Source organism: Sciurus carolinensis, chromosome 12 (genome assembly GCF_902686445.1).
Source record: "Sciurus carolinensis chromosome 12, mSciCar1.2, whole genome shotgun sequence".
Classification (NCBI taxonomy): Eukaryota; Metazoa; Chordata; class Mammalia; order Rodentia; family Sciuridae; genus Sciurus; species Sciurus carolinensis.
The window spans coordinates 42,404,578-42,416,998 of NC_062224.1; the positions used below are offsets into that span (position 1 = coordinate 42,404,578).

The 12,421-nt window shown below is 33.9% G+C and overlaps 1 protein-coding gene across 21 annotated transcripts in view; it reads left to right on the forward strand.

Moving 5' to 3' along the window:
- The window catches only part of Pard3 (par-3 family cell polarity regulator), a 649,712-nt gene that overhangs the window by 382,999 nt on the left and 254,292 nt on the right, over positions 1-12,421 (forward strand). For all 21 annotated transcript variants that reach the window (XM_047521509.1, XM_047521522.1, XM_047521510.1 and 18 more), the window contains 2 exons: positions 7,072-7,197; positions 8,291-8,673. In XM_047521509.1, coding sequence (XP_047377465.1) covers positions 7,072-7,197; positions 8,291-8,673 — 509 coding nt within the window. The remainder of the gene's footprint in view (positions 1-7,071; positions 7,198-8,290; positions 8,674-12,421) is intronic.

Sequence of the window (12,421 nt, forward strand, 5' to 3'; positions counted from 1 at the left end):
TTAGGGAGAAAGTAAAGGCCTGGTGAGATGGTGCACAATCCTGGATGGGTCTGGGTGTGTTTCTTTCTGCTACTGGCCTGTGTTGGCAGCTGCTCTGTTTATTCACATTACTTTTCATCTTATTATTTTTTAATCTGTGTACCATCTTTTGATTTGTTTGATTTTGAATTTTTTCCCCAAATAAATTTTTTTCAAAAATTTATATTCAACTTAATATTCAGAGTATCAGATGAAACATCCACATCCTTAGTAAAAGTTTAACTGATATGCTGAAGTTTCTTTTATGACTCCTCCATTCTACACCTTCCTATTGCTTACTTACATTATTGTCCATCAATTCTACCATCTTTTAAACTCAAAAAAAAATTCTATGCCTAAGAGAATATTTGTAATGTTTTTGGGTTTCGTGTTGAAATGAAAATGACCTTAATGGAAAATGTGTATTCTGTATGTATTACTATTTGTATTCTACAAATATGTATTCTGTATTAACATAAGTATATATTAATTATCTAGAAAGTTACTGAAATATGTTTGTTTTTGGTAAATTGGACATATAAATTAATTAAATTCCCTCAAGCTAATGTTCCTCTTCTTCTTCTTCTTCTTCTTCTTTTTTTTTTTTCCTCTTGTGGTGCTAGCTAGGACCTTATGAATGCTAGGCAAGTGATCTACCACTGAGCTATATCCCCAGCCCTAATGTTCTTCTTTCTGTAAGAGTAGGAGGCAAACATTTTTTGGAAGATCTTGAGATATAACATATTCATTAATTTAATTATTCAAGCAAAATGTGAATTTGGCTGTCCCAGTTATGATTTATCAGGTTGTAATTATTGTTAGTCAATTTGTTATTTGCAGAGGGTTTTCAGGAGCAGTCCAGAATACCTGGATATAACCTGGTTCTGTCTTTGTACTAAACTTATCTTCGGGCAAGTTAATGTCACTTAGCCTCAGTCTGTACATGGAGTGATGTGAATCATATGATTTCTGAGGGGTTTAAATAAGACTATGCATGTAATGAATTTTACGAAGGTACATGGCGCTGACAGCTAATAAAAATGATCAAATCATGAGAACGTATTTTTATCTTCAACTTATATTGCATATGTGCCTTAGAATTCTTTCCAATGTTGCTTGGTATTCTGGTTGTCTAGGGAGGTAGTGATTTGTCTACACAATCAGGGAAAATGATTTTTTTCCTATATCATGAAACTAAGGGAAATTTATTGTTACATTTTAAATTTGAGAATCTCAATACACATTTGTTTAGTTAATTGGGTACATATGTTAATAAGACTTAGAATCAATGTGAACTTTGTGGAATTAGCACAGAATAAATATGCTCCTGAACTCTGAGTATTCAATTTTAATTTCATTCCTTTTGAAAAAACACAATTTAAATTTATTTACTGGATCAGTAGTCTTTTGTCAGAATGTTTTGTGCAAAATAAAGGACCATAATCTGTTGGTTCAGAGAGAAAAGTTTGTATTTTACATTCAGATAAGTTACATTTTTTTGAGTGTTATGATAGTATCTATCATTACTGCTTAAGCTGTAGAAACCCGCCCATCCCTCTATTCCACTTTTTTTTTTTTTTTTTTTTTTTTTTTGGTACATGTGAATGGAACACAGGGATACTTAGTGGAAACTAAGCTATATCTCTAGCCCTTTTTATTTTAAGACAGGGTCACGCTGTGTTGCCAAGCTTTGCCTGGAACTTGTAATCTTCTTGCCTTTGGAGTTGCTAGATTTACAAGCTACTTACAGATTTTACACGAATTTACAGATTTACATGCCACCATGTCCAGATAGAAATTCTACATTTTTTATTTACCTTTTTTTTTTTTTTCTTTTTTCCGAACTACCTTTTCTCATCCATTAAGTTCGTCTCCCCTCCTCTCTCCTCCTCTCCCCTCGCCTCCCCTCCTCTCCTGTCCTAGGGCCTCATGTGTGCCAAACAAATACTTTACCACAGAGTTACACCCTCAGTCCAAAGATTTTTTTAAAAATCAATTTTTTTTTTGTTTGTTTAATTTGAGTTCTTTTTAAATTTTCCTGTGTTGCAGTGGGCTCTGTCATTGGCTGTGGTTTCACCATATAATTGCTGGCCTCCCACATACAGCACTCTGGGAGGTGACAGGTTTCTTTTGATGGGATCCTGTTCTGCCCATTCATACTCTGCCTTCACTACAGTTGTGGTGTTTACACTGTGTCAGCTTTTATTAAGATGAATTATGATCATTTCCATACAGCTGGGTGGCAGTTGTGGGAGTTTACATTATCAAAGCAAAACTCAGACTTACTCAGCCAATTTAGATGTCAATAAAACATTTGTTACTTATTTTCAGTTTTACCATTGGTTGTAATTTATACTTAGAATTGAAAATGTTACCATGTGTGACTGAGTTTGTTTTAATTAAGTGTATAATTAGGCTAATGAACCTTGTAAAAATGTAGTGGTGCAATTCTTAATATAATCTAAGCAGTTAAATTTCTAATTATGCATCCGATATCATGTACAAAGATGCAGCATTTCAATGGCTTGCTTTCTGTGACTGCAATTTTACTTGACTTTTTAAAGAGAATTGTTCAAGAACTATGAGAAAAGACTTGAAAGAAATGTCTATGCAATTACATATTTTTATTTGTTTAAGAAAAGTATTTGGAATGGAAAAAGATGTAGGAAATAGTAGAAGAGGAGGAATGTTTGAGAGTATCCAGAAAAAATCCATTTGCTTGGAAAGCATATAAATTGAGTAGGGTTTATATTGGATTTGTAAGTGAAGTGCAGTACGATTTTTTTTTTTAACCTACCCCTAAAGCATATAGTTATTTCTTCATGAAAGTGACCAACTGCATTAATAAATGTGTCGTGTCTTATCTGTCTGTCTGTATTTCTGTCTGTATTTCCTTCCCTTCCCTTCCCTTCCTCTCCCCTCCTGTCCCTTCCCATTTCCCTTCCCCAGGAACTGTACCCCTGGGCCTTTAACCACTGAGTCACATCCCAGCTGTTTTTATTTTTTTATTTTGAGACAAGATCTCCCTAGGTTGCTGAAGCTGGCTTTGAACGTGTGATCCTCCTGCCTCAGCCTCCTGAGCTGCACAGATGTGCTGCACAATGCCAAGTCCTTTTTATTTTTTATATAGTAGACTCTTCTTTGATAGAACATGATTGCCTCCTTAAGGATCTCTGGTACTAGCTGCTGATAACAAAAACAGTTCTCGTACCAGCACACAGACATGCCCAAAGGTTTGGAACCTGGCTGGCTTTAGGGACTCTATAAAAAAATGATGTGGGGAGCTGGAATTGTGGCTCAGTAGTAAAGTGCTTGCCTAGCATGCGTGAGACCCTGGGTCTGATTCTCAGCACCACATAAAAATAAAGATATTGTGTCCACTTACAACTATAATATATATATATATATATATATATAATTTTTTTTTTTTTTTTTTTTTTAATGATGTGGGAGCTGCTGTACCACAGGTGGTAATTGTCCATTGCTTTAGAACAAACACCAGTCTCTGCATTGAGTTTCTGGCATACGTACCTAAAATTTGCTTTTAATATACCCTTTGAGATAGCTTTAAATTTAAAGTGATAAGTATAGAAATAGAATTATTATCTGCTTGCCCCCACACATTTGCAGGCAGCTGAAAGTGTGTGTTATTGCTACTTCCCTTAGATTTCCCCTCAGAGGTTCTTTTCCTTCTCAGTTTTCAGTTCAATTTTCTTGCGAGTTTTTTTTTTTTTTATCATCATTCATTCCTATTCCTTTTGTACTTTTGTAATCATTTTCATGGAACAAATGAGATAATTTTGCAGATTGTACCACTTTACTTTAAATTAATTCATTCTTTTTGAGAGAATAATTCTAATAGTGTGGTCAAGTACTTAGAAATCAGCAGGGTACTAACTTCACCTTAATTCAGTCTGTTCCTTGATTCCCTGATCATTTTCTGTGTCACTCTGGGTGAAGCTTTTCGTCCTGTGCCCCTCCCCACTCCATCAAGCCTCTGAACCCCAGTACGGAGTTAAAGGATATTTGCATCTATTATAGTAATATTGGATGTTAAAGTCTTGGTTAGTAAACTTCCATTTTCTTTCTTGGAAATGTCGTAGGGTATTTAATTATGATTTTTAACATTTTTATTGTATATTTGGATCCCTGATGCATTTGGCCATATAAGAGAACCTATTCAGAAAGACAGTCATTGAATACACAAAATGTGGCATGCTTTTTTTTTTTTTTTTTTAACTTTGGATCATTATTTTAGAATGATTACTAGGAAAACAACATCTAGATGAGTATAAATCCATTGACCTATTTATCTGAAAAGAATATTGATGTCACTTGTAGAAACAGAGTAGAGATTTCTAAGTTTTTCGTTTTGTTTATTTAGTTATTTAGGGATTTTATCTCACCATGTTGTCCATGCTGGCCTGAGAAGCCTGGGTGAAATAATCCTCCAACCTCAGCCTCCCACATACCTGGGTCTGTGGATGTGCACCAGGCAGTGGCATTGTTTTAAAGTGTCATAAATACTGAAAGGATATTTTGAATATAAATTCACAAATTTCAGGAAATTATCAGTATTAGTTAACTACGAAACAAGTGTCATTAAATATAGTCAATGTATATTTCCCTAGAAATTTTCTGTGAGTTATTTTGGGTTATACAAAATATTTTGGAGGACATAAAAACATATTTATTAGTAGTTACTTTTGATTACAGAAATGGAGCCACATGAGAAAATTACTTATGATTTTCTCAATTAAAACTAATTATCTGGAGTCAATCTTGGTGCAGTATATTTTTATTTCAAGGACTGCATTCCTGCACTTTAAAAAGGTGTTCTTAGTCTGTAGAGGTGGCTTTTAACAATAGGTGTGTCACACCACCTGTGTGGCTATGTTATGATTACCTATGAACAATTAATGCCTCTTTACCTGTAAGATTTTCTTTTCATGTCTGCTTTGAAGGTCAAGAGGTCAAGTGATTTTTTCACATTCCAGTGCTATCAGTGTTTGTGCCTTAATTTGATTTCTCATATAAATCTTTTCCATTCATCAAAATTATAGATATGTTATTTATTTGATTCCTCTGTCAGAACACTGCAATTATAGATAGAAACAAACTTCAATAATAGGGATGCCTAGATTGTTGTATGATGATATTTTAATGTTTTAATTATTGGTGTCCTACGTTATGGAATCTCTTTCTTCCTAATATGGACTGAGATAGTTAAGTTGCTCATGCAGGTAAATCATTGTACTTTAATCTTACCTTTGAGTTATGATAGTTTTTACAATTATAAATCCAATATATTAGGTGACTAAAATTGCCTACATAATATTTTTTAACCAGTCATTGATATTTTTAGATTCCAATACAAATAAATGCTAATTCTCCATTGGTAAAATTACAGAAGTGAATTTCAGTAATATCTCTTCTTACTATTCTTCTAAATTGATAGATTTGATCTTAGTATATTGCCTCTTTATTATCTTTAATGATAAACATTAGAATGAACTTAATGATTTTATAAATACTCATGAAAGAAACGAGGTTAAATTACAGAATAACAAGTGAAACAGGACTTTTGCTTCAATTACTTTCTGTTCAGTGGTATCTTTAGTATAAATGAAACCTTCATGGAACAGTACCGAATCTGAATTCTGATCACTAACATTCTATTTTACAAAAAGCTTGTTAGAAATGAGACTTGTTTGCCTCAGCTGAACTCAATCATCCATTCATTCAGTTGTCATTTATCAGACCTTACTACCAACTAAGTGCTTGAGTGCATATTACTGAATCCCATCTTCTCCATCTTCTAGGAGCTTGCAATGCAATAGTAGAGATAAGATGTGTATATAACAGGAGAACGAGATAAATGACCATAGAAAAGACATGATTACTAAGTATAGAAGAAGAAGGTATCTATTTGAGTATATTTCTAGTGGGAAGCATATTCACAATCCTGCAAGTTTTTTTTCTGTTGGTAAATACATAGGAGTTACTGGAAATTATGATGTCTTTAATTTTAAAATATAAGGATTCTAAATTCTAGTACCTGAGCATTTCTTTGCCTCTTAACTAGGATTATGAAAGAAAATGCAAACTTTGAAAGTTTCAAAAATATCTTCACCTAAAAATTTGTATTTAATCATGATACAGAATTGATGCCAATTACCATGTAAAAATTAGCAATTACAACTAGGTAAAGATTCTTGTTCTTTTTTGCATTTCAGGCATTTACTATTTGTCCTAAGATATATTGAGTGTCCTGTCAGTTAAGAAGTTAGCGTTCTAGAGCGAACACATTAGTAATTTTCATTTTTTTTTCATCTGAATCTTTGAAAGTTCATTCAAACTTTTTTGTAGACCTGAAGTTTTAGTACACGTATTAAAGCATGGAATGGTGACTGGCATTCTTTAAACCTCTTACTGACTTTCTTCTATTTTTCTTTAAATTGAAACACTGGCAACAAATTATTTCATTTACTTGGTAGTCCTAACCAGGTCTGATACTCCAAATATTAGATTCTATTAAATTCAAGTGACATGCATGGAGCTATTTTTTCTGAAGTCTTTCCTATTACCTTCTGAAACCTTTAGTGCCATGAGTTTAACTGTTTCCAGTTATCTTTACTTTAACAGAAAGGCAGAGGTTGCCATCAGCAGTGTGCCATCTGGCTTAAAACAGAAAACTACAAAAGCCATGCATAAATGTGAGCTCATCCATACTTCACATTGTGATATTCCCTGACCCATTAGGCAAGCTCTGTTTGGAGCATTTTTCAACATACAGTATATATAATATAGTGTATGCAACTTGCTTCAGAAATATAATACTGACATGCCAGAAAATGATTTCTTATATTTATTGAAAGGGTACATTTCTTCATATCTTTTAGATTGTTGTGATTTTTGCTTTGTATTAATCATGACTTGGTACACACCTTTATAAGGGAGTTTTTCTAACTGCAATGCCAGCATTAAAATAATAGGGCTTTGTGCATGGTGGAAATATTACATGTGTAATAATTTGCATTCTTAATGTTCCAGAACCCTGGGGTTATTAGTAAAACGATTGGAGAAAGGTGGTAAAGCTGAACAAGAAAACCTTTTTCATGAGAATGATTGCATTGTCAGGATTAATGATGGTGACCTTCGGAATAGAAGATTTGAACAGTAAGTGTGTGGTGGCTGCATTGAGGTCTTTTCCTGCTTTAGGCATGATGGAGTGCAGTCAGTCGAAAAGCTCCAAACATGTCTGCCGTCTCTGTGTATTGTTCCTGTTTTGTGCCATCACATAACTTTTAAAAATTTAATCAACTTGAGCTAATTACCACCTTTAAACTGTATTTACGAGTGACCTCTGACCAATAGAGCTGGTCTTGAAGTATTCTGAGCCCATTGTACATTATACACTTCTGTTGCTTCCTCACCTTTTGGAAAACTCACCAATGTGCTCATCTGTATTATTTTTTAACTCACATTTTCAACTTTGTTGCACACAATGTCCCTTAATATAAATAAACAGGAAAAGCTGCCTTGAACCACAATATTGTGTCTTCGATTTCCTTTTTCCTGACTGAAGACCTCATTCAATTAAAAACAAAAGGTTGGCCAGTTAAAAGGGCATGTGTGAGAGCAGAAGAACACTTAAGAAGAGTCCATGACTTTGCACATTTTATTCAAGGGCTCTACCACTGAGCCATACGCTCCTCCACCCCACCCGACTTTTTTGGGGTGGTGATGGTGGGAAATGTTCTTTGCATACATAGTGTTGAATTAATTTTGCTGATAACTGATGAATAGCTAGGTGCTTTCTGTACTTTCCTAAGTATATTTATAAATTTATTTCTCTGAAAACTCAAAGGACTTCTTTGTTAGGGAAATATTTAATAAATTTAACAATTTGTATAGATGGTGTCATAGGGAGAAGGTTGCATTTGATTTCTATTAATATTAAAATTATGCTTCTGTTCTTAAAACTGTTATTTAATAATTTACAGTTGAGATCATAGTATTGTATTTTATCCATGGTCATAGATAATTTTGCCATTTTTATTTAGAGAATGACAAATTTATATTTGGAGACATAGCTCTGCTTCTATCAGAGCTTGCAAACTTGATTAATAAATGGGTTATCAGAATTTTGCTTTTCAGTTTCAACACTCTGTCAGTTGTTATTGCTTAATTAGTATACTTAATTAAGCTCATAATATCTTCTAGTCTGCTGATCTTAATTTGCTAATCTTCCATTCTTTCTCAAACCCAGAGCACAACATATGTTTCGCCAAGCCATGCGTACACCCATCATTTGGTTCCATGTGGTTCCTGCAGCAAATAAAGAGCAGTATGAACAACTATCCCAAAGTGAGAAGAACAATTACTATTCAAGCCGCTTCAGCCCTGACAGCCAGTATATTGATAACAGGAGTGTGAACAGTGCTGGGCCTCATGCACTGCAAAGAGCACCCAGACTGAGCCACCCACCCGAGCAGATAGAAGCTCACCCACGACTACCTCATAGTGCACACCCCTCCACAAAACCACCATCAGCCCCAGCTCTGGCCTCACAGAATGTATTTAGTTCAAGTGCAAGCAGTGGTTATAACACCAAAAAAGTAGGCAAGAGGCTCAATATCCAGCTGAAGAAAGGTATGAACTATTTTATTTTTCTTTGATAGAATTGCTTTTAAACGTCAACCAACTAATCCAAACATCTTGAGTTGATTGTTTCTTTTTGTCCAGTGTGGGGATGGAACCCTAGGCTTTGCACATGCTGGGCAAATGCTATAACAAGGAGCTGTATCCCCAGCCTAGCATCTGGGATTGAAACTAGTACTAGGTAAAAGAACTGATATACAAAGATTCAAAACAAAATAAAATAAAAACCTTGCTTTTTTAATGTATTTAAAATTGTATTTTTAATGCTCTTCCTATTTATTTGCTATATAGAAATTAAAATGTATAATTTGAGAAAATAAGACTTCATAATATAAGTTTATGAGAAGAAGGTATCAGGTACTGCTACAGTAAAAGTTTTGACAATGAAAGAAAAATGTTTCAGGGCATGACTACCCAAATAAAACCAAAGTGAGACTATAGCAATAAAACCAAATACTGAGGGTCATATTTGTTTTGGCAGATATGGCCCTCAGAGAGGACTCTAGAGGTTGTGTACTTCAGTTCCAGATGGGGAGTGACTGATTGGTTTGATGCTGTTAGTGGTTTGTGGTAGGTTGCTAAGAAGTCAGGTCTTATCTTGTTGTCTTTTGCTTTTCCAGAATACTACATTACTTTCCTTCTCTCCCCTCCCTCCCTCCCTCCCTCCCTCTCTTCCTTCCTTCCTGTTAAACTCAGGGTCTCGAATGCTAGGTAAGTGATCTACCACTCAGTGATATCCCCAGCCCTTTTTTTAAGTCAGAATCTCTCTTAGTTGGAGCTTGCAGCCCTGTGACTCAGTGCCCTCCCATTGCTTCCCTTTCCTAAGGTGAAAGATAGTGGTGATTCTTCATATACTGTTATGAATTTATTTACCCTCCCCATAGATGGTGGATCCATATGTATAGGGAATGTGCTTTTCCAGTTTGCTGCCTCAGAGGAGACTGCTGGACTCAACTTTCTGATTTCCAACTGGTGAACAGCACTGAGATATACTTTGGCTGTTCACGCTCCATTATATCAGAGGATTTTGATATATTTTAAAAGCATGTCTTTTGAAATAGTGTCATTATAAAAAATATTTTTATGAACTAAACCAACTCCTGCACTTTGATGGAAATTAATCCAGAGAGTGATTTCTTCATGTCACCTGGCTGTTGGCAGTAGAGTCCTATTAGAATGTTTTCCATATTCTGACATTCAGGCTATTCTTCTTCCTATTTGGGGTAGTATTTACAAGGTTGTAAACTCTGCAACTGCTATTTCCTTTCGAAGTCATAGTCTTTCTTTGAACTTTATGTGAACCACAAGTTCCTTATTTCTGGTTACTGATTTTTAAGCTCCAGATACTTGGTTGACATGATCAGGAGTTGACAGCTTGCCTGCAACCCTTGCAAATTCAGAGCCTATCAGTGGAAACCCTCTCTAACTGTTAATTCCCAAATGAAAGAAATACCCGATCTTCTTTCCTCATTTTTTTTCTACTTAAATCACAGGCGCTAGTTTTTAACCAAGAACTTATCAAGAACTACAAATAGAGTTGTATAAAAATAAAAGTCTACCTGAAATCTCTCAACAAAGGTAGAGTATCTTAGTTGGCCACTGCCATAAAGGTATTAGTTTAATGAATATTGTTTCTCTTTTAGGTTGATGGAGGGATATTCATTTAGTTAATTATAGTTTTCCCACAATTGCTAGGCTTAACATATTGTGGTTATAATATGCACTTTTTTTAATGAAGTGAAATTTTATTTGCTAGTGAGAGAACTATTTGGTTGAATACAAGAATTAGTTGTTTTATTTTAAAAGTGTTTAGAAAGATATGATTGCATCTACACAAGCTAATTTAGAAAGGGTATGCTTAATCAATATAAGAAAAATGGAAATGGTGGTTTGCTTTTAAATGTTTTTCTGACCTTAAGTAATCTAAATGACATAGAGACCCATAGATCTATCGTAATTTTAATTTACTGTGAGAACATATAACAAAAAGCGCATACTTCCTATGCAACTGTCAATTCTTACAATATTCTGTATAAACACATTATGTTTACCATAAATAAGTGGGAAGAAGAATACTGATTGCCTTTGATTAGGACTAAATACAGACAATTTAATAATAGTGATTGTATGAGAATTGAACAAGATTTCATTGTACTTAACAATGTTTTTATCAGTTATTGTTACAGTTAACATTTTAAACATTTTTAAGGAAGTTTTTTAATATATACATAGTACACATTAGTGTGAAACTTTAGATTCAGTTCGTTGTAAACTGGTGTGCTTTGTGTGACGGAGATTCCTTAAAAACTGGTATTAACTCTTAGTTCAACAGAGAGAAGCCTTCAGGATGATGCCTCTTTGGCATAATTTTGGAACTATGTCATATAACATGACAAAATATAATAGCCCCAATGCACTTGCTTTCATAATTATGATTTCTTAATATTTATTGCCATTTGGCATTCTCAAATACCCTGCTCTTTTGGAGAAATTAGCTTTTTAATAAAGTCAGAGGAGAAGGTCAGTAATCTGTTTCAGTCAGTTCAAAATGTTTTGTTGGCTTTGCTAAATGAAAATTGATATCTATTTATCTTTCTTTTAAAGGTCATTGTGTGAACTTTTAGCTTTCAGATTTAGGGGTTATTGCTGATATTTTAATAGTATTGAGGTTCATATAACAGTCTTTGTAGTTCATACAAATTAATATTGCAAAAGGAGCATAATTTAGAATTCTTTCTTAATAAATGTTATTGCATGTCATTAAGAGTTCTATGAAAGCACAGGGACATATGGAAATGTCCCAACAGAATAATTAGGAAAATTTCTTATAGACAATATGCCATTCAAGTCTTCGCACTGAAGACTTAAAACGTTAACAGTCCAGGCACGTTAATGTGGTTTCAGACTCGAAGTAAATGATTATTTTGTTTTAACTACAGAATATTTATGGTAGGTTTTGTTACAGGGATAATCAGGTATTCATTTCTGCTTTATATTTCTTCTTTAACTCACATTTCTATTTGCCCATCTTTGTTCACTTTGTTATACTTTTTATTATAGTTTTTGTAATGAATGCTGCATCAAATTAATGTACTCTAGATTTTTTAACTTTACAGAGCACTGTACTCTCATAATGAGCAGGTGTTTGCTCTAATATTATGAAAATGGAACCTAATATCCTATGAATTAAGTTTTTAAAAAAGCTTAGATATTACTCATTATTCAAAATATAAAAAATTCTGATTCATTAGAAGTTTGTCATTATGTTCAAGGGATTTTTCCTTGCTATTTTTGGCTTCTTACATGGTCATTCATGTGACATACAGTACCTTTTGGACCCTGTATGGAACTTATAAGATTACTTGTCAAGAAATCTGCTAATGGGCTGGAGTGGTGGCTCAGTGGAAGAGCACTTGTCTAGCATGTGTGAGGCACTGGGTTTGATCCTCAGAACCACATATAAATTAAATAAAAAGGTCCAGTGACAACTACCACATATAAATTAAATAAAAAGATCCAATGACAACTAAAAAATATTTTTTAAAAATCTGCTAAAGTGAGAATTATAGAAATCAAGAAAGTCATTTATAAATGTCTCATTAATTTTAGTATCTTTCAACATGCTAGGGTGAACTTCAGATATTGGCCATGGTCTGAAGTGGATTATTCACTTAATAATTTGCCTTTGATGGGGAGGGCAGAGAATATAAGTGGTACCAATATTATATTATCTTTGTCA